Genomic DNA, 23,323 nt, shown 5'->3' with positions numbered 1-23,323 from the left:
AACAGGGTGTGAGATGGCGACCTGCTCTGGCATTGACCCTGGTAAAGACTGATCAGCCAACGACGAAGAAAAGGATTTTCATCTAGTTTCATACTTTACCACCGAGCTTGGGGTCCATTTCTCAAAAGTTAGCATTTTGATTTGTGACTTACTGAGCAATGCGCCACCATGGAGTCGGAGAGATGCTTTACAGGACGGCCTGTACTCTTCCAGCAACAGCCAACCATGCAGCATCCTAGGAGACACCAGGGCCTAAAGCAGGAAGGAAGCAACAATATTGAGCCTCAGGCTGTGCAGGGGAAGGAACCATTTCATGTTCAGAGTGTCTCCTTTCTCTCTCCCTATGGTTCTGTGTCATTACCATCCTTGAGCACAATCCTCCACCCACTGCATTTTACTAAAGTATGACTGCCTTCATTGGGAAACGTTGCCGTAGTTTCGGTTGCGAGATCTATTTTCTGTAGTTCATAGAGGCTCTGTTGAAGTAGACACTGTTTGCTGAGTGAATAAACTGTTCGCAGTCGTGAACTGTTTAAGTAGACTCTGTTTGTTGAGTAAATAGACTTTATTTGCTGTAAGACAGACTCTGTCTGCTGGAACCCCTCAAGTTAGAGGTGGACGGCACGGTAGCACAGTGGTTAGCACTGCTGCCTCACAGCTCCGGGGTCCCAGGTTCAATTCCGGCCTCGGGTTACTGTCTGTGCAGAGTTTGCACTTATTCCCCGTGTCTGCGTGGGTTTCCTCCAGGTGCTCCGGTTTCCTCCCACTGTCCAAAGAACTGCAGGTTAGGTGGATTGGCCGTGCTAAATTGCCCTTATTGTCCAAAAGGTTACGTGGGGTTACTGGATTATGGGGATAGGGTGGAGGTGTAGGTTTAAGTAGGGTGCTCTTTCCAAGGGCCAGTGCAGACTCAATGGAACAAATAGCCTCCTTCTACATTGTAAATACTGTGATTCTATGACCCCACTGAAAAGTCAGTGACTGACATAATAGTGTCAGCATTTACTTCCTGGTTAGATTCCTGAATTCATATCTTATTGCTCCTGTGTACCCCCTCACGGACCTCTGGGCAGTGCTATCTGGGCAGTGCTATCTGGGCAGTGCTATCTGGGCAGGCCTCTGGGCTGTGCTATCTGGGCAGTGCTATCTGGGCAGGCCTCTGGGCAGTGCTATCTGGGCAGTGCTATCTGGGCAGTGCTATCTGGGCAGTGCAATCTGGGCAGTGCTATCTGGGCATGCCTCTGAGCAGTGCTATCTGGGCAGTGCTATATGGGCAGTGCTATCTGGGCAGTGCTATCTGGGCAGGCCTCTGGGCTGTGCTATCTGGGCAGTGCTATCTGGGCAGGCCTCTGGGCAGTGCTATCTGGGCAGTGCTATCTGGGCAGTGCTATCTGGGCAGGCCTCTGGGCAGGCCTCTGGGCAGTGCTATCTGGGCAGTGCTATCTGGGCAGGCCTCTGGGCAGTGCTATCTGGGCAGTGCTATCTGGGCAGTGCTATCTGGGCAGGCCTCTGGGCAGGCCTCTGGGCAGTGCTATCTGGGCAGGCCTCTGGGCAGGCCTCTGGGCAGTGCTATCTGGGCAGTGCTATCTGGGCAGTGCTATCTGGGCAGGCCTCTGGGCAGTGCTATCTGGGCAGTGCTATCTGGGCAGTGCTATCTGGGCATTGGTATCTGGGCAGGCCTCTGGGCAGGCCTCTGGGCAGTGCTATCTGGGCAGTGCTATCTGGGCAGTGCTATCTGGGCAGTGCTATCTGGGCATTGGTATCTGGGCAGGCCTCTGGGCAGTGCTATCTGGGCAGGCCTCTGGGCAGTGCTATCTGGGCAGTGCTATCTGGGCAGGCCTCTGGGCAGTGCTATCTGGGCAGCCCTCTGGGCAGTGCTATCTGGGCAGTGCTATCTGGGCAGGCCTCTGGGCAGTGCTATCTGGGCAGCCCTCTGGGCAGTGCTATCTGGGCAGTGCTATCTGGGCAGTGCTATCTGGGCAGTGCTATCTGGGCAGTGCTATCTGGGCAGGCCTCTGGGCAGTGCTATCTGGGCAGCCCTCTGGGCAGTGCTATCTGGGCAGTGCTATCTGGGCAGTGCTATCTGGGCAGGCCTCTGGGCAGGCCTCTGGGCAGCCCTCTGGGCAGTGCTATCTGGGCAGTGCTATCTGGGCAGTGCTATCTGGGCAGTGCTATCTGGGCAGGCCTCTGGGCAGTGCTATCTGGGCAGCCCTCTGGGCAGTGCTATCTGGGCAGTGCTATCTGGGCAGTGCTATCTGGGCAGGCCTCTGGGCAGGCCTCTGGGCAGCCCTCTGGGCAGTGCTATCTGGGCAGTGCTATCTGGGCAGGCCTCTGGGCAGGCCTCTGGGCAGTGCTATCTGGGCAGGCCTCTGGGCAGTGCTATCTGGGCAGTGCTATCTGGGCAGTGCTATCTGGGCAGTGCTATCTGGGCAGTGCTATCTGGGCAGTGCTATCTGGGCAGGCCTCTGGGCAGTGCTATCTGGGCAGTGCTATCTGGGCAGGCCTCTGGGCAGTGCTATCTGGGCAATGCTATCTGGGCATTGCTATCTGGGCAGGCCTCTGGGCAGTGCTATCTGGGCAGGCCTCTGGGCAGCCCTCTGGGCAGTGCTATCTGGGCAGGCCTCTGGGCAGTTCTATCTGGGCAGCCCTCTGGGCAGTGCTATCTGGGCAGGCCTCTGGGCAGTGCTATCTGGGCAGCCCTCTGGGCAGTGCTATCTGGGCAGTGCTATCAGGGCAGTGCTATCTGGGCAGTGCTATCTGGGCAGCCCTCTGGGCAGTGCTATCTGGGCAGGCCTCTGGGCAGGCCTCTGGGCAGTGCTATCTGGGCAGTGCTATCTGGGCAGTGCTATCTGGGCAGCCCTCTGGGCAGTGCTATCTGGGCAGGCCTCTGGGCAGTGCTATCTGGGCAGACCTCTGGGCAGTGCTATCTGGGCAGGCCTCTGGGCAGTGCTATCTGGGCAGGCCTCTGGGCAGGCCTCTGGGCAGTGCTATCTGGGTAGGCCTCTGGGCAGCCCTCTGGGCAGTGCTATATGGGCAGGCCTCTGGGCAGTGCTATCTGGGCAGTCCTCTGGGCAGTGCTATCTGGGCAGGCCTCTGGGCAGGCCTCTGGGCAGTGCTATCTGGGCAGGCCTCTGGGCAGTGCTATCTGGGCAGTCCTCTGGGCAGTGCTATCTGGGCAGGCCTCTGGGCAGTGCTATCTGGGCAGTGCTATCTGGGCAGGCCTCTGGGCAGTGCTATCTGGGCAGTGCTATCTGGGCAGGCCTCTGGGCAGTGCTATCTGGGCAGTGCTATCTGGGCAGCCCTCTGGGCAGTGCTATCTGGGCAGGCCTCTGGGCAGCCCTCTGGGCAGTGCTATCTGGGCAGCCCTCTGGGCAGTGCTATCTGGGCAGCCCTCTGGGCAGTGCTATCTGGATGCAAACCTCTGAGCGTCACTACAGCTGAACAATTTATATTCAGTGAACTAAATAAATCTGTAATAAGAAGTTTAGTATATTGGCGACCAAGAAACTAGTGGACGGTTCCATAAATCCATCTGGTTCCATAATGTCCTTTAGGGAAGGAAATCTGCCGTCCTTATCCGGTCTGGCCTACATGTGACTCCAGACCCCACAGCGATGTGGTTGACACTGTGTTGCCCTCTGCCTAGTGTCATGTGAGAGTACCTTTAAGACATGGATGTTTAAGCAATGTACCTTTAAGAAAACAGTGACAGTCCCGTAACAGCCTCCCCGAACAGGCGGCGGAATGTGGCGACTAGGGGCTTTTCACAGTAACTTCATTTGAAGCCTACTTGTGACAATAAGCGATTTTCATTTTTCATTTTCATTTTCAGTGATGTCAGAGAGTGGGTGGAGCTGAGGTCAGGCCAGCCATTTTGCAGTTTAGTTTTGCAGTTTGAAAAGAGCTTGGGGAGGGTCTGTGTTTGCAGTGAGCTGGATCTCTGCCATGAAAGACTATCTCTGGATCATTTGGGTGATTTAAACTCATAATTGTAAAGCCTTTAACCTGATGTGACTTTGTTTAAAGGTGTTAAGTCTCTTGGAAGTTTGAAGGAACATTTTAAGGAATTATTTACTGTTGCAATATTTTCTGAATTATCTTTGAAGTAAGGGGTGTTAAGAGATCCAATGTTTATTTAAGGGGTGGGATTCTCCGACCCCCCGCAGGGTTGGAGAATCGCCGGGGGCTGGCGTGAATCCCGCCCCCGCCGGTTGCCGAATTCTCCGGCACCGGATATTCGGCGGGGGCGGGAATTGCGCCGCGCCGGTTGGCGGGCCCCCCCCCGCGATTCTCCGGTCCTGATGGGCCGAAGTCCCGCTGCTGGAATGCCTGTCCCGCCGGCGTGGATTAAACCACCTCTCTTACCGGCGGGACAAGGCGGCGCGGGTGGGCTCCGGGGTCCTGGGGGGGGGGCGCGGGGCGATCTGGCCCCGGGGGGTGCCCCCACGGTGGCCTGGCCCACGATCGGGGCCCACTGATCCGCGGGCGGGCCTGTGCCGTGGGGGCACTCGTTTTCTTCCTCCTTCGCCGTGGTCTCCACCATGGCGGAGGCGGAAGAGACCCCCTCCACTGCGCATGCGCGGGGATGCCGTGAGCGGCCGCTGACGCTCCCGCGCATGCGCTGCCCGGCAAAGTCAGTTTCGCGCCAGCTGGCGGGGCACCAAAGGCCTTTCCCGCCAGCTGGCGTGGCGGAAATCAGTCCGGTGCGGGCCTAGCCCTCGAGGCTAGGGCTCGGCCGCTCAAGATGCGGAGGATTCCGCACCTTTGGGGCGGCGCGATGCCAGACTGATTCGCGCCATTTTTGGCGCTGGTCGGCGGTCATTGCGCCGATTGCAGAGAATTCCTCCCCAGGTGTTAAGTTGAGTTGATGGAATAAACATTGTTTAGTGTTTAAAAACCCACGTGTCCATAATTGTAATCCCACACCTAGGGAACAAGCCGTGTGCTCGGAAAAGTAACAAATCCATTAAAGGGGGAGGTTGGTTGAACTCCATGATACATTTTGGGGTTCTGAAAACGCCTCGCCCAGAACACTAGCAAACGCCTCCATAGACAAAGAGGTGATGAGTGATGGATCTAAATATTGGCCGTGCCAGCAATGCCAACATCTTGTGACTGAATAAAGAAACTTCTCTATCATATCCATCCTTCCACCCTTCTTTTTTAAAAGTAAATTTAGAGTACCCAATTATTTTATTTTCCAATTAAGGAGCAATTTAGCATGGCCAATCCACCTACCCTGGACATCTTTGGGCTGTGGGGGTGAGACCCACACAGACACGGGGAGAATGTGAAAACTCCACATGGACAGTGACCCGGGGCCGGGAGCGAACCCGGGTCCTCAGCCCTGTAGGCAGCAGTGCTAACCACTGTGCCACTGTGCTGCACCCTTTTTGCTTCTTATCACTTTGTGATGATATCAATTATATTATCACAGAGTTTGATAAGATCATTGCTAATGTTGCCTTCGACACCCCTGTATGTGCTGTGGTTAGATCTGACATTGTTATCAATACATATCCTCCCAACCAAATCACGTAGGACTGTTTGAAATGAGCCAAGCTATGCCTAAGATCTAAAAACCCTCAACAGGTCTGCACTCTATCTGTACGAGTTCATGTAAACCAGGGAGTTGATTTTATCTGATGACAGGGCAGTACGGTAGCATAGTGGTTAGCACTGTGGCTTCACAGCGCCAGGGTCCCAGGCTCGATTCCCCGCTGGGTCACTGTCTGTGCGGAGTCTGCACGTTCTCCCCGTGCCTGCGTGGGTTTCCTCCGGGTGCTCCGGTTTCCTCCCACAGTCCAAAGATGTGCAGGTTGGGTGGATTGGCCATGCTAAATTGTCCTTAGTGTCCAAAAATGTTAAGAGGGGTTATTGGGTTAGGGGGATAGGGTGGAAGTGAGGGCTTATGTGAGCCGGTGCAGACTCGGTGGGCCGAATGGCCTCCTTCTGCACTGTATGTTCTATGATGACGATCAATTTATTCAGGTTAAGTTTAGGAATTTCTTTTGACACATAATAGTCTTTGTTTTAGTCTCCATGGCAACCCGTGAATGGAGGTGGACATTGCATAACAAGAGTGGGAATGTGGGCAAGGCATTGGCTGATGATTCACATCGGGCCAACTTCCGCAAGGGGAAGAGTTGGAGGAGGAGATTCCAGGGGCGAGGGGCGGGGGGATGTGGGAGAGGTGGGGGGATTTTATCAGCTGCTTGGATGCAGTTTTGGGGGTGGGAGGAGGAGGAGACGTGCGGGATCTTGCCGGAGGCCGGGTGAGCCACCTGATCGGTAGGAGCGGGCAGTCAATTATCAACAATTAAATTACGCGCTTTGGAGCAATTTGGAGGCACTGTTGGGATCTTCCTGGTGACAGGCCGGGTGGACAAGGAGACCTTCCTTATTGTGGCCTCCCTGGAGCCGTGTAGCAGAGACGCACATCTCTGTAGCTGGCTCCCCCTCCACAATGACGGCCTGGCAGCAGTGGTCACAGGCCACCACCCAGCATTTAATAGCCTCCAGAGACCCTCCATCTTGAGGCACCCACTGTGGCCCATCTACAGCAGCAGCCTCCAACTCTCCAGTCGGGGCATTAGGGCCACCGCCCAGTTTCAGGAGCTCCCACTGGCCTTCCCGCTTGCCTGCTGCCCCTGATTAGCCAGTTAATTGGCGGCTTGGCAATTGGCGAGGATGGTACCAACCGGCCAGCCTCAGGAAATGTTGGCAAGACGAAGGCGGTAAGATTCAACCTGTCGATCTCCGACTTCGAAACAGAAGAACCTGCAGTGATTATAGTGTCTTCTGTGGTCTTGTGACACCCCAAATCAAGGTTCATTTTAGTACTTACAATAGTGGCAAGGGTGACATCAAACCCACCATTTCCCTGTGTTGACGTGGGCTTTGCCCTCCCTGTATTTGTCTAAAACAGCTGATGTTTGATGTGAAAGTGAAGAAAATGGAAGCTGTTTTCCTCCGCTTCTGAGTTGAGAATGAGGGAATAGTAGGGCGGGATTTTCTGGACTTCCTGCGATGTCTGGTCCGGCACAGAGGTGGCACTCCATTGGGCACTGGCGGGATCTTCCCATTCCGCCAATATCTATGGTGTTTAGCATGGCTTCCCGTCCCGCCACAGCGGCTGGGGGTGGGGGGGGGGGGGTCACCTTTGACGGGACTGCATGATCTGGCCACAGTATCGGGATAAGGGGTCACCCATTTAGGACTAAGGTGAGGAGAAATTTCTTCCCTCGGGGCTGTTGCGAGACTTTGGAATTCTCTATCCCAGAAGGCTGCGGGCCGGGATTCTCCGAAATCCCGGCCAAGTGTTGACGCCGGCGTAAACATCGGAGTGGTGTCCTGGCCCAGCGATTCACCGCTCTTCAGGGGGCTAGCACCGCGCGGAGGTGCTGCCCGCCGCTCCGACGCCGAAAGGCGGCCCTGCACGGGCCGGCGCGGGTCCGCGCATGTGCGTGGTTGCCGTCTCCGCGCCGGCACAGAGCAACATGTCGGGGACCTAACAGTGGGCTGTGCGGAAGGAGGTAGGCCCCCTCCAGATCGTGGCCGCCCGCCGATCGGAAGCCCCGATCGCGGGCCTGGACCTCCCCGGAGTCAAATCCCCTCCGACCAGGACGTCTGCGGGTCCGAACTCCCGCCAGGCGGTACCAGGTTGGAACCACGCCGGTGGGAGTTGGCGGGGGCTCAGCCGGCCGCCCGTGGAGAATCACCGGGGGGGGGGGGGGGGGACTTTTTCAGCAGCCCCCAACCGGCGCCGCGTCAACCGCGCGGGCGCGATTGCCGCTGATTCTCCGGTTGCCGGAGAATCGCGGCCCGGCGTCGGAGAGGCGTGGCAGGAATTTCCCGCGCCCCCGCCGATTCTCCGACCCGGCGCAGGTTCGGTCTCAGTCAAGGCTGAAATCATTAGAGTTTGTGAGATTAAAGGGGATTAAGGGACGTGGAGATAACATGAGGAAGTGGAACTGAGGTAGAAGATGAAGCATGTGCTTATTGAATGAACAAGCAGGTTCCGAGCGTTGAATGGACTAATCCTGTCCCTACTTCTTTTCCTGTTGGGTTATGCTGTGCGAATGGCCCATGGATCCTCAAGGCTTTGTACCAGATAGTTTTCATCCTGCCCTACCTTGCCCTGGAAATGTGGACAATGGATTTTTCCAACGGGAATTCTGTTTATTCAGCAGGGTAAGGATCACTCACTGTGTAACTGTGTGGACCTACTGTTTATTCAGCAGGGTAAGGATCACTCACTGTGTAAATGTGTGGACCTACTGCTTATTCAGCAGGGTAAGGATCACTCACTGTGTAACTGTGTGGACCTACTGTTTATTCAGCAGGGTAAGGATCACTCACTGTGTAACTGTGTGGACCTACTGTTCATTCAGCAGGGTAAGGATCACTCACTGTGTAACTATGTGGACCTACTGTTTATTCAGCAGGGTAAGGATCACTCACTGTGTAACAGTGCGGACCTACTGTTTATTCAGCAGGGTAAGGATCACTCACTGTGTAACTGAGTGGACCTACTGTTTATTCAGCAGGGTAAGGATCACTCACTGTGTAACTGTATGGACCTACTGTTTATTCAGCAGGGTAAGGATCACTCACTGTGTAACTGAGTGGACCTACTGTTTATTCAGCAGGGTAAGGATCACTCACTGTGTAACTGTATGGACCTACTGTTTATTCAGCAGGGTAAGGATCACTCACTGTGTAACTGTATGGACCTACTGTTTATTCAGCAGGGTAAGGATCACTCACTGTGTAACTATGTGGACCTACAGTTTATTCAGCAGAAAGGATCACTCACTGTGTAACTGAGTGGACCTACTGATAATTGAGCAGGGTAAGGATCACTCACTGTGTAACTATGTGGACCTACTGCTTATTCAGCAGGGTAAGGATCACTCACTGTGTAACTGAGTGGACCTACTGTTTATTCAGCAGGGTAAGGATCACTCACTGTGTAACTGTATGGACCTACTGTTTATTCAGCAGGGTAAGGATCACTCACTGTGTAACTATGTGGACCTACAGTTTATTCAGCAGAAAGGATCACTCACTGTGTAACTATGTGGACCTACTAATAATTCAGCAGGGTAAGGATCACTCACTGTGTAACTGTGTGGACCTACTGTTCATTCAGCAGGGTAAGGATCACTCACTGTGTAACTGAGTGGACCTACTGTTTATTCAGCAGGGTAAGGATCACTCACTGTGTAACTATGTGGACCTACTGTTTATTCAGCAGGGTAAGGATCACTCACTGTGTAAATGTGTGGACCTACTGTTTATTCAGCAGGGTAAGGATCACTCACTGTGTAACTGTGTGGACCTACTGTTTATTCAGCAGGGTAAGGATCACTCACTGTGTAACTGTGTGGACCTACTGTTCATTCAGCAGGGTAAGGATCACTCACTGTGTAACTATGTGGACCTACTGTTTATTCAGCAGGGTAAGGATCACTCACTGTGTAACTGTGCGGACCTACTGTTTATTCAGCAGGGTAAGGACCACTCACTGTGTAACTATGTGGACCTACTGTTTATTCAGCAGGGTAAGGATCACTCACTGTGTAACTATGTGGACCTACTGTTTATTCAGCAGGGTAAGGATCACTCACTGTGTAAATGTGTGGACCTACTGTTTATTCAGCAGGGTAAGGATCACTCACTGTGTAACTGTGTGGACCTACTGTTTATTCAGCAGGGTAAGGATCACTCACTGTGTAACTGTGTGGACCTACTGTTCATTCAGCAGGGTAAGGATCACTCACTGTGTAACTATGTGGACCTACTGTTTATTCAGCAGGGTAAGGATCACTCACTGTGTAACTGTGCGGACCTACTGTTTATTCAGCAGGGTAAGGATCACTCACTGTGTAACTGAGTGGACCTACTGTTTATTCAGCAGGGTAAGGATCACTCACTGTGTAACTGTATGGACCTACTGTTTATTCAGCAGGGTAAGGATCACTCACTGTGTAACTATGTGGACCTACAGTTTATTCAGCAGGGTAAGGATCACTCACTGTGTAACTGAGTGGACCTACTGATAATTCAGCAGGGTAAGGATCACTCACTGTGTAACTATGCGGACCTACTGTTTATTCAGCAGGGTAAGGATCACTCACTGTGTAACTGTGCGGACCTACTGTTTATTCAGCAGGGTAAGGATCACTCACTGTGTAACTGAGTGGACCTACTGTTTATTCAGCAGGGTAAGGATCACTCACTGTGTAACTGTATGGACCTACTGTTTATTCAGCAGGGTAAGGATCACTCACTGTGTAACTATGTGGACCTACAGTTTATTCAGCAGGGTAAGGATCACTCACTGTGTAACTGAGTGGACCTACTGATAATTCAGCAGGGTAAGGATCACTCACTGTGTAACTGTATGGACCTACTGTTTATTCAGCAGGGTAAGGATCACTCACTGTGTAACTATGTGGACCTACTGTTTATTCAGCAGGGTAAGGATCACTCACTGTGTAACTGTATGGACCTACTGTTTATTCAGCAGGGTAAGGATCACTCACTGTGTAACTGTGCGGACCTACTGATAATTCAGCAGGGTAAGGATCACTCACTGTGTAATTATGTGGACCTACTGTTTATTCAGCAGGGTAAGGATCACTCACTGTGTAACTGTGCGGACCTACTGTTTATTCAGCAGGGTAAGGATCACTCACTGTGTAACTATGTGGACCTACTGTTTATTCAGCAGGGTAAGGATCACTCACTGTGTAACTGTGTGGACCTACTGTTTCTTCAGCAGGGTAAGGACCACTCACTGTGTAACTATGTGGACCTACTGTTTATTCAGCAGGGTAAGGATCACTCACTGTGTAACTGTGTGGACCTACTGTTTATTCAGCAGGGTAAGGATCACTCACTGTGTAACTGTGTGGACCTACTGTTCATTCAGCAGGGTAAGGATCACTCACTGTGTAACTATGTGGACCTACTGTTTATTCAGCAGGGTAAGGATCACTCACTGTGTAACAGTGCGGACCTACTGTTTATTCAGCAGGGTAAGGATCACTCACTGTGTAACTGAGTGGACCTACTGTTTATTCAGCAGGGTAAGGATCACTCACTGTGTAACTGTATGGACCTACTGTTTATTCAGCAGGGTAAGGATCACTCACTGTGTAACTGAGTGGACCTACTGTTTATTCAGCAGGGTAAGGATCACTCACTGTGTAACTGTATGGACCTACTGTTTATTCAGCAGGGTAAGGATCACTCACTGTGTAACTGTATGGACCTACTGTTTATTCAGCAGGGTAAGGATCACTCACTGTGTAACTATGTGGACCTACAGTTTATTCAGCAGAAAGGATCACTCACTGTGTAACTGAGTGGACCTACTGATAATTCAGCAGGGTAAGGATCACTCACTGTGTAACTATGTGGACCTACTGTTTATTCAGCAGGGTAAGGATCACTCACTGTGTAACTGAGTGGACCTACTGTTTATTCAGCAGGGTAAGGATCACTCACTGTGTAACTGTATGGACCTACTGTTTATTCAGCAGGGTAAGGATCACTCACTGTGTAACTATGTGGACCTACAGTTTATTCAGCAGAAAGGATCACTCACTGTGTAACTATGTGGACCTACTAATAATTCAGCAGGGTAAGGATCACTCACTGTGTAACTGTGTGGACCTACTGTTCATTCAGCAGGGTAAGGATCACTCACTGTGTAACTGAGTGGACCTACTGTTTATTCAGCAGGGTAAGGATCACTCACTGTGTAACTATGTGGACCTACTGTTTATTCAGCAGGGTAAGGATCACTCACTGTGTAAATGTGTGGACCTACTGTTTATTCAGCAGGGTAAGGATCACTCACTGTGTAACTGTGTGGACCTACTGTTTATTCAGCAGGGTAAGGATCACTCACTGTGTAACTGTGTGGACCTACTGTTCATTCAGCAGGGTAAGGATCACTCACTGTGTAACTATGTGGACCTACTGTTTATTCAGCAGGGTAAGGATCACTCACTGTGTAACTGTGCGGACCTACTGTTTATTCAGCAGGGTAAGGACCACTCACTGTGTAACTATGTGGACCTACTGTTTATTCAGCAGGGTAAGGATCACTCACTGTGTAACTATGTGGACCTACTGTTTATTCAGCAGGGTAAGGATCACTCACTGTGTAAATGTGTGGACCTACTGTTTATTCAGCAGGGTAAGGATCACTCACTGTGTAACTGTGTGGACCTACTGTTTATTCAGCAGGGTAAGGATCACTCACTGTGTAACTGTGTGGACCTACTGTTCATTCAGCAGGGTAAGGATCACTCACTGTGTAACTATGTGGACCTACTGTTTATTCAGCAGGGTAAGGATCACTCACTGTGTAACTGTGCGGACCTACTGTTTATTCAGCAGGGTAAGGATCACTCACTGTGTAACTGAGTGGACCTACTGTTTATTCAGCAGGGTAAGGATCACTCACTGTGTAACTGTATGGACCTACTGTTTATTCAGCAGGGTAAGGATCACTCACTGTGTAACTATGTGGACCTACAGTTTATTCAGCAGGGTAAGGATCACTCACTGTGTAACTGAGTGGACCTACTGATAATTCAGCAGGGTAAGGATCACTCACTGTGTAACTATGCGGACCTACTGTTTATTCAGCAGGGTAAGGATCACTCACTGTGTAACTGTATGGAACTACTGTTTATTCAGCAGGGTAAGGATCACTCACTGTGTAACTGTATGGACCTACTGTTTATTCAGCAGGGTAAGGATCACTCACTGTGTAACTGTGTGGACCTACTGTTCATTCAGCAGGGTAAGGATCACTCACTGTGTAACTATGTGGACCTACTGTTTATTCAGCAGGGTAAGGATCACTCACTGTGTAACTGTGCGGACCTACTGTTTATTCAGCAGGGTAAGGATCACTCACTGTGTAACTGAGTGGACCTACTGTTTATTCAGCAGGGTAAGGATCACTCACTGTGTAACTGTATGGACCTACTGTTTATTCAGCAGGGTAAGGATCACTCACTGTGTAACTATGTGGACCTACAGTTTATTCAGCAGGGTAAGGATCACTCACTGTGTAACTGAGTGGACCTACTGATAATTCAGCAGGGTAAGGATCACTCACTGTGTAACTGTATGGACCTACTGTTTATTCAGCAGGGTAAGGATCACTCACTGTGTAACTATGTGGACCTACTGTTTATTCAGCAGGGTAAGGATCACTCACTGTGTAACTGTATGGACCTACTGTTTATTCAGCAGGGTAAGGATCACTCACTGTGTAACTGTGCGGACCTACTGATAATTCAGCAGGGTAAGGATCACTCACTGTGTAACTATGTGGACCTACTGTTTATTCAGCAGGGTAAGGATCACTCACTGTGTAACTGTGCGGACCTACTGTTTATTCAGCAGGGTAAGGATCACTCACTGTGTAACTATGTGGACCTACTGTTTATTCAGCAGGGTAAGGATCACTCACTGTGTAACTGTGTGGACCTACTGTTTCTTCAGCAGGGTAAGGACCACTCACTGTGTAACTATGTGGACCTACTGTTTATTCAGCAGGGTAAGGATCACTCACTGTGTAACTGTGTGGACCTACTGTTTCTTCAGCAGGGTAAGGACCACTCACTGTGTAACTATGTGGACCTACTGTTTATTCAGCAGGGTAAGGATCACTCACTGTGTAACTATGTGGACCTACTGTTTATTCAGCAGGGTAAGGATCACTCACTGTGTTACTGTGTGGACCTACTGTTTATTCAGCAGGGTAAGGATCACTCACTGTGTAACTGTGTGGACCTAGTGTTTATTCAGCAGGGTAATGATCACTCACTGTGTAACTGTATGGAGCCTCAGTTTATTCAGCAGGTGACAGTAGAGTTCGCCACAGTAGATGAGGTAGCAGCTCTGGAAGGCAGTGCTAACCTAGCAGAGAGGGACATACCTGGAGCATCCTGGCACTCTGCCCGTTTGGGTTCTAACCCATTGTGGAAGCAGTGACCCAACTCCAAGGTTAAGGTACGGGCATCGCCTGCAATTCCGACAGGGATGATGCTGAAATTCGAATTCCATAGAAATCGGGGATTTAAAGTCTAATAGATGGCCATGAAACCACTGTCGATTGTTGTAAGAACCCATCTGGTTCACTAATGTCCTTTAGCGGCAGGAAATCTGCCGTCCTTACCCGGTCTGGCCTACACGTGACTCCAGATCCACAGCAATGTGGTTGACTCTTAAATGGCCCAGCAAGCCGCTCAGTTCAAGGGAAATTAGGGCTGGGCAATAAATGCCAGCCCAGCCACAGACTCTCACATCCCATGAAAGAAGTTTTTAAAAATCACAAATCACACACGAAAGGTTTATGTTGAAGATCTTGAACTGACCAGAATTCCAGCGATGGTGAATGTGACGGCGGACGTGAACTGCCAGCATCTGAAACAAGACGAAATGTGGAGACTGTTAGGCTGCTCATTCTGGTCCCACTTGATTCCTGTTTATTCAGCAGGGCAAGGATCACTCACTGTGTAACTGAGTGGACCTACTGATAATTCAGCAGGGTAAGGATCACTCACTGTGTAACTGTGTGGACCTACTGTTTATTCAGCAGGGTGAGGATCATTCACTGTGTACCTATGTGGACCTACTGTTTATTCAGCAGGGTAAGGATCACTCACTGTGTAACTATGTGGACCTACTGTTTATTCAGCAGGGTGAGGATCACTCACTGTAACTGTGTGGACCTACTGTTTATTCAGCAGGGTAAGGATCACTCACTGTGTAACTGTGTGGACCTACTGTTTATTCAGCAGGGTAAGGATCACTCACTGTGTAACTGTGTGGACCTACTGTTTATTCAGCATGGTAAGGATCACTCACTGTGTAACTGTGTGGACCTACTGTTTATTCAGCAGGGTAAGGATCACTCACTGTGTAACTATGTGGGCCTACTGTTTATTCAGCAGGGTAAGGATCACTCACTGTGTAACTGTGTGGACCTACTGTTTATTCAGCAGGGTAAGGATCACTCACTGTGTAACTATGTGGACCTACAGTTTATTCAGCAGGGTAAGGATCACTCACTGTGTAACTGTGTGGACCTACTGTTTATTCAGCAGGGTAAGGATCACTCACTGTGTAACTGTGTGGACCTACTGTTTATTCAGCAGGGCAAGGATCACTCAATGTGTAACTGTGTGGACCTACTGTTTATTCAGCAGGGTAAGGATCACTCACTGTGTAACTGTGTGGACCTACTGTTTATTCAGCAGGGTAAGGATCACTCACTGTGTAACTGAGTGGACCTACTGTTTATTCAGCAGGGTAAGGATCACTCACTGTGTAACTGTGTGGACCTACTGTTTATTCAGCAGGGTAAGGATCACTCACTGTGTAACTATGTGGACCTACTGTTTATTCAGCAGGGTAAGGGTCACTCAATGTGTAACTGTGTGGACCTCCTGTTTATTCAGCAGGGTAAGGATCACTCACTGTGTAACTGTGCGGACCTACTGTTTATTCAGCAGGGTAAGGATCACTCACTGTGTAACTATGTGGACCTACTGTTTATTCAGCCGGGTAAGGATCACTCACTGTGTAACTATGTGGACCTACTGTTTATTCAGCAGGGTAAGGATCACTCACTGTGGAACTGGGTGGACCTACTGTTTATTCAGCAGGGTAACGATCACTCACTGTGTAACTGTGTGGACCTACTGTTTATTCAGCAGGGTAAGGATCACTCACTGTTTAACTGTGTGGACCTACTGTTTATTCAGCAGGGTAAGGATCATTCACTGTGTAACTGTGTCGACCTACAATTTATTCAGCAGGGTAAGGATCACTCGCTGTGTAACTATGTGGACCTACTGTTTATTCAGCAGGGTAAGGATCACTCACTGTGTAACTGTGCGGACCTACTGATAATTCAGCAGGGTAAGGATCACTCACTGTGTAACTGTGCGGACCTACTGTTTATTCAGCAGGGTAAGGATCACTCACTGTGTAACCGAGTGGACCTACTGGGCGGAATTCTCCCCCCCCCACGCCGGGTGGGGGAATCACCGGGGTGCCACGCGAGTCCTGCCACGCCGCACTGACGCCCGCACGCGATTCTCCCACACCCCCCTCAACCCCCCCCACCCAAACCGGCGCGGCGAGAATCACGGCTGGCCCATTGTAAGCGGCCAGGATGGGCCGAGAGGCCTGCCCAATACGATGGGTTCCCGCCGGCAGCCACCAGCTTTGGACGGAAGCTGGGTGGGGGTGAGTGGGGGGCAGCCTTTGGGGGGTGGGGGGTGGGAGGGGGGTACCTGCACCGGGGGGGGGTCTCAAATGGGGTCTGGCCAGCGATCGGTGTCCACCGATCAGCGGGCCGGCCTCTCTGAAGGAAGAACTCCCTTCCTCCACCGCCCCGCAAGATCCATCCGACATCTTCTTGCGGTGCGGCCTCGGGGAGGACGGCAACCGCGCATGCGTGGGTCACGTCATTTATGCGGCGCCGCTTTTACGCGGCGTCAAAGGACTGTCAAAGGCGCAGTGCAGAGGGAGTGCTGCACTGTCAGAGGGTCAGTACAGAGGGAGTGCTGCACTGTCAGAGGGTCAGTACAGAGGGAGTGCTGCACTGTCAATGGGGCAGTACTGAGGGAGCACTGCACTGTCAAAGGGGCAGTGCAGAGCGAGTGCTGCACTGTCAGAGGGTCAGTACAGAGGGAGCACTGCACTGTCAAAGGGGCAGTGCAGAGCGAGTGCTGCACTGTCAAAGGGGCAGTGCAGAGGGAATGCTGCACTGTCAGAGGGTCGGTACAGAGGGAGTGCTGCACTGTCAAAGGGGTAGTACAGAGCTAGTGCTGCATTGTCAAGAGGGCAGTACAGAGGAAATGCTGCACAGTCAGAGGGTCAGTACAGAGGGAGTGCTGCACTGTCAATAGGTCAGTAGAGAGGGGGTGCTGCACTGTCAATGGGGCAGTGCAGAGGGTGTGCTGCACTGTTAAAGGGGCAGTACAGAGGGAGTGCTGCAGTATCACTGGGGCAGTACAGAGAGAGTGCTGCACTGCCAATGGGGCAGTAGGAGGGAGTGCTGCACTGTCAATGGGGCAGTGCAGAGGGAGTTCTGCACTGTCAATGGGGCAGTACAGAGGGAGTGCTGCACTGTCAATGGGGCAGTACAGAGTGAGTGCTGCACTGTCAATGGGGCAGTACAGAGGGAGTGCTGCACTGTCAATGGGGCAGTACAGAGTGAGTGCTGCACTGTCAAAGGGGCAGTACATAGGGAGTGCTGCACTATCACTGGGGCAGTATAGAGGGAGTACTGCACTGTCAGTGGGGCAGTGCAGAGGGAGTTCTACACTGTCAATGGGGCAGTTCAGAGGGAGTGCTGCACTGTCAATGGGGCAGTACAGAGTGGGTGCTGCACTGTCAATGGGGCAGTAAAGAGGGGGTGCTGCACTGTCAATGGGGCAGTACAGAGTGAGTGCTGCACTGTCAAAGGGGCAGTACAGAGGGAGTGCTGCACTATCACTGGGGCAGTACAGAGAGAATTCTGCACTGCCAGTGGGGCAGTATGGAGTGAGTGCTGCACTGTCAATGGGGCAGTACAGAGGGGGTGCTGCACTGTCAATGGGGCAGTACAGAGGGAATGCTGCACTGTCAATGGGGCAGTGCAGAGGGGGTGCTGCACTGTCAATGGGGCAGTACAGAGGGAGTGCTGCACTGCCAATGGGGCAGTACAGAGAGAGTGCTGCACTGTCAATGGGCCAGTACAGAGGGAGTGCTGCACTGTCAATGGGCCAGTACAGAGGGAGTGCTGCACTGTCAATGGGGCAGAGCAGAGGGAGTTCTGCACTGTCAATGGAGCAGTTCAGAGGGAGTGCTGCACTGTCAATGGGGCAGTACAGAGGGGGTGCTGCACTGTCAATGGGGCAGTTCAGAGGGGGTGCTGCACTGCCAATGGGGCAGTACAGAGCGAGTGCTGCACTGTCAGACGGTCAGTACATAGGGAGTGCTGCATTGTCAATGGGGAGAGGGGATGTTGCACTGTCAATGGGGCAGTACAGAGGGGATGTTGCACTGTCAATGGGGCAGTACAGAGGGGATGTTGCACTGTCAGAGTGTCAGTACTGAGGGAGTGCTGCACTGTCACAGTGTCAGTACTGAGGGAGTGCTGCACTGTCAGACGGTCAGTACAGACGGAGTGCTGGACTGTCACTGTGGCAGTACAGAGGGAGCGCTGCACTGTTACTGGGGGAGTACAGAGAGGGTGCTGCACTGTCAATGGCGCAGTTCAGAGGGGGTGCTGCACTGTCAATGGGGCAGTACAGAGGGAGTGCTGCATTGTCAAGAGGGCAGTACAGAGAGAGGGCTGCACTTTCAATGGAGCAGTACAGAGGGAGTGCTGCACTGTCAGAGGGTCAGTACAGTTGGAGTGCTGCATTGTCAATGGGGCAGCACAGAGGGGATGTTGCACTGTCAATGGGGCAGTACAGTGGGAGTGCTGCACTGTCAATGGGGCAGTACAGAGAGGATGTTGCACTGTCAAAGGGGCAGTACAGAGGGAGTGCTGCATTGTCAAGAGGGCACTACAGAGGGAGCGCTGCACTGTTACTGGGGCAGTACAGAGGGGATGCTGCACTGTCAATGGAGCAGTTCAAAGTCAGTGCTGCACTGTCAATGGGGCAGTTCAGAGGGGGTGCTGCACTGTCAATGGGGCACTACAGAGGGAGTACTGCATTGTCAACAGGGCAGTACAGAGGGAGCGCTGCACTGTCAATAGATCAGTAGAGAGGGGGTGCTGCACTGTCAAGGGGGCAGTACAGAGGGAATGCTGCACTGTCACTGGGGCAGTACAGAGTGAGTGCTGCACTGTCAATGTGGCAGTACAGAGCGAGTGCTGCACTGTCAGACGGTCAGTATATAGGGAGTGCTGCATTGTCAATGGGGAGAGGGGATGTTGCACTGTCAATGGGGCAGTACAGAGGGGATGTTGCACTGTCAATGGGGCAGTACAGAGGGGATGTTGCACTGTCAATGGGGCAGTACAGAGGGGATGTTGCACTGTCAGAGTGTCAGTACTGAGGGAGTGCTTCACTGTCACAGTGTCAGTACTGAGGGAGTGCTGCACTGTCAGAGGGTCAGTACAAACGGAGTGCTGGACTGTCAATGGGGCAGTACAGAGGGAACGCTGCACTGTTACTGGGGGAGTACAGAGAGGGTGCTGCACTGTCAATGGCGCATGTACAGAGGGGGTGCTGCACTGTCAATGGGGCAGTACAGAGGGAGTGCTGCACTGTCAGAGGGACAGTACAGTTGGAGTGCTGCATTGTCAATGGGGCAGCACAGAGGGGATGTTGCACTGTCAATGGGGCAGTACAGAGGGGATGTTGCACTGTCAATGGGGCAGTACAGAGGGGATGTTGCACTGTCAGAGTGTCAGTACTGAGGGAGTGCTTCACTGTCACAGTGTCAGTACTGAGGGAGTGCTGCACTGTCAGAGGGTCAGTACAAACGGAGTGCTGGACTGTCAATGGGGCAGTACAGAGGGGGCGCTGCACTGTTACTGGGGGAGTACAGAGAGGGTGCTGCACTGTCAATGGCGCAGTTCAGAGAGGGTGCTGCACTGTCAATGGGGCAGTACAGAGGGAGTGCTGCATTGTCAAGAGGGCAGTACAGAGAGAGGGCTGCACTTTCAATGGAGCAGTACAGAGGGAGTGCTGCACTGTCAGAGGGACAGTACAGTTGGAGTGCTGCATTGTCAATGGGGCAGCACAGAGGGGATGTTGCACTGCCAATGGGGCAGTACAGTGCGAGTGCTGCACTGTCAGACGGTCAGTACAGTTGGAGTGCTGCATTGTCAATGGGGAGAGGGGATGTTGCACTGTCAATGGGGCAGTACAGAGGGGATGTTGCACTGTCAATGGGGCAGTACAGAGGGGATGTTGCACTGTCAGAGTGTCAGTACTGAGGGAGTGCTGCACTGTGAGAGGGTCAGTACAGAGGGAGTGCTGCATTGTCAATGGGGCAGTACAGAGGGAGTGCTGCACTGTCAAAGGGGCAGTACAGAGGGAGCGCTGCACTGTCAATAGATCAGTAGAGAGGGGGTGCTGCACTGTCAAGGGGGCAGTACAGAGGGAGCGCTGCACTGTTACTGGGGGAGTACAGAGAGGGTGCTGCACTGTCAATGGCGCAGTTCAGAGGGGGTGCTGCACTGTCAATGGGGCAGTACAGAGGGAGTGCTGCATTGTCAAGAGGGTCAGTACAGTTGGAGTGCTGCATTGTCAATGGGGAGAGGGGATGTTGCACTGTCAATGGGGCAGTACAGAGGGGATGTTGCACTGTCAATGGGGCAGTACAGAGGGGATGTTGCACTGTCAGAGTGTCAGTACTGAGGGAGTGCTGCACTGTGAGAGGGTCAGTACAGAGGGAGTGCTGCACTGTCAGAGGGTCAGTACAGAGGGAGTGTTGCATTGTCAAGAGGGCACTACAGAGGGAGCGCCGCACTGTTACTGGGGCAGTACAGAGGGGGTGCTGCACTGTCAAAGGGGCAGTACAGAGGGAGTGTTGCATTGTCAAGAGGGCACTACAGAGGGAGCGCCGCACTGTTACTGGGGCAGTACAGAGGGGGTGCTGCACTGTCAATGGAGCAGTTCAAAGGCAGTGCTGCACTGTCAATGGGGCAGTTCAGAGGGGGTGCTGCACTGTCAATGGGGCAGTACAGAGGGAGTACTGCATTGTCAACAGGGCAGTACAGAGGGAGTGCTGCACTGTCAATAGATCAGTAGAGAGGGGGTGCTGCACTGTCAAGGGGGCAGTACAGAGGGAATGCTGCACTGTCACTGGGGCAGTACAGAGTGAGTGCTGCACTGTCAATAGATCAGTAGAGAGGGGCTGCTGCACTGTCAATGGGGCAGTTCAGAGGGAGTGCTGCACTGTTACTGGGGCAGTACAGAGAGGGTGCTGCACTGTCCATGGAGCAGTTTAGAGGGGGTGCTGCACTGTCAATAGATCAGTAGAGAGGGCGTGCTGCACTGTCAAGGGGGCAGTACAGAGGGAATGCTGCACTGTTACTGGGGCAGTACAGAGAGGGTGCTGCACTGTCAATGGAGCAGTTCAGAGGGAGTGGTGCACTGTCAATGGGGCAGTTTAGAGGGGGTGCTGCACTGTCAATGGGGCAGTTTAGAGGGGGTGCTGCACTGCCACTGGGGCAGTGCAGGGGGGTGCTGCACTGTCAATGGAGCAGTTCAGAGGGGGTGCTGCACTGTCAATGGAGCAGTTCAGAGGGGGTGCTGCACTGCCACTGGGGCAGTACAGAGTGAGTGCTGCACTGTCAATAGATCAGTACAGAAAGGGTGCTGCACTGTCAATGGAGCAGTTCAGAGGGGGTGCTGTACTGTCAATGGGGCAGTTTAGAGGGGGTGCTGCACTGCCAATGGGGCAGTTTAGAGGGGGTGCTGCACTGCCACTGGGGCAGTGCAGGGGGGTGCTGCACTGTCAATGGAGCAGTTCAGAGGGGGTGCTGCACTGTCAATGGGGCAGTTTAGAGGGGGTGCTGCACTGTCAATGGGGCAGTTTAGAGGGGGTGCTGCACTGCCACTGGGGCAGTGCAGGGGGGTGCTGCACTGTCAATGGAGCAGTTCAGAGGGGGTGCTGCACTGTCAATGGAGCAGTTCAGAGGGGGTGCTGCACTGCCACTGGGGCAGTACAGAGTGAGTGCTGCACTGTCAATAGATCAGTACAGAAAGGGTGCTGCACTGTCAATGGAGCAGTTCAGAGGGGGTGCTGTACTGTCAATGGGGCAGTTTAGAGGGGGTGCTGCACTGCCAATGGGGCACTTTAGAGGGGGTGCTGCACTGCCAATGGGGCACTTTAGAGGGGGTGCTGCACTGTCAATGGGGCACTTTAGAGGGGGTGCTGCACTGCCAATGGGACACTTCAGAGGGGGTGCTGTGGTGTTGGATGAGGTGTTGTTAATAATGTAAAGCAATCCATTTTTTTCTGTGGAATTTACAATCTGAGTTTTGTGAAATTTTATTTCATTACCTGAGACCGTACGGCTCATGAAGAGCAAACTTGAATTCATTTCCCAACATCTGACTGATCTGCAGGAGGAAATTAAAAATATTAATTTGGATGCATTATCTACAGCACGATTGACTCTCAACTGTGTCACAGAAGTGGCCAAATTAGCTTAATTGTATCAAACCACTGCCCCTGCCGAGGTTTAAGAAGATGGTTTAATATCACTTCTCAGGATGGATGATAATTGCCAGTCTTGTTAATAATGCCCACATCCTGAGATCAATAATAAAAATGTAATCCTGTGTGGGATGTTCTTCAAAACATTCAACTAAACACACACCCAAATACATGAACAGACAGACACGCACAAACACATACATTCACACCCATGCACTTACATACACACATGAACACACACTCAAAGATACATTACATGCACACTTACAAACACGTGCATACAAACACATACATATATACACACACTTACACACAGAAACATGCACATGTTTAAATACACCTAGAGACACAAGCACATGTGCATACAAACACCCATATGCATACATATACACACACGTGTACAAACACACATATTTAACCACACTTAGAGACACAACCACACATGCATACAAACACACACATGTATACACCCATTTACACATAAACGCAAGCATTACACTCATGCACTTACACACGCTCTCAATCGCACATGAACACGCTCAAAAACACGTGCACACAAACACACATGCACGCAATTACAGTCACGCCGGTTCATGCACACTTACAAACATGTGACTGTGCACTCACATTAATGCACAGGTACAGACTTGCAAGCTCACAACGGCACACACATACTGTACTCGCACACACACACGTACACACACAGGCACACACATACTGTACTCGCACACACACACACGTACACACACAGGCACACACATACTGTACTCGCACACACACGTACACACACAGGCACACACATACTGTACTCGCACACACACACGTACACACACAGGCACACACATACTGTACTCGCACACACACACGTACACACACAGGCACACACATACTGTACTTGCACACACACGTACACACACACACAGGCACACACATACTGTACTCGCACACACACACGTACACACACAGGCACACACATACTGTACTCGCACACACACGTACACACACACAGGCACACACATACTGTACTCGCACACACACACGTACACACACAGGCACACACATACTGTACTCGCACATACACACATACACACAGAGAGACACACACATA

The 23,323-nt window shown here is 51.9% G+C and overlaps 1 protein-coding gene across 2 annotated transcripts in view; it reads right to left on the bottom strand.

Moving 5' to 3' along the window:
• The window catches only part of LOC140403955 (tumor protein p53-inducible protein 11-like), a 41,053-nt gene that overhangs the window by 5,284 nt on the left and 12,446 nt on the right, over positions 1-23,323 (bottom strand). For both annotated transcript variants that reach the window (XM_072492244.1, XM_072492243.1), the window contains exons 3-5: positions 22,060-22,118; positions 14,412-14,460; positions 153-252 (exon numbers count right to left, since the gene is read on the bottom strand). In XM_072492244.1, the coding sequence (XP_072348345.1) occupies positions 153-252; positions 14,412-14,460; positions 22,060-22,118 (208 nt within the window). The remainder of the gene's footprint in view (positions 1-152; positions 253-14,411; positions 14,461-22,059; positions 22,119-23,323) is intronic.

Source organism: Scyliorhinus torazame, chromosome 29, assembly GCF_047496885.1.
Source record: "Scyliorhinus torazame isolate Kashiwa2021f chromosome 29, sScyTor2.1, whole genome shotgun sequence".
NCBI lineage: Eukaryota > Metazoa > Chordata > Chondrichthyes > Carcharhiniformes > Scyliorhinidae > Scyliorhinus > Scyliorhinus torazame.
The sequence above is the reverse complement of the archived record's forward strand: the minus strand, read 5'-3'. Positions and strand labels throughout refer to the sequence as shown.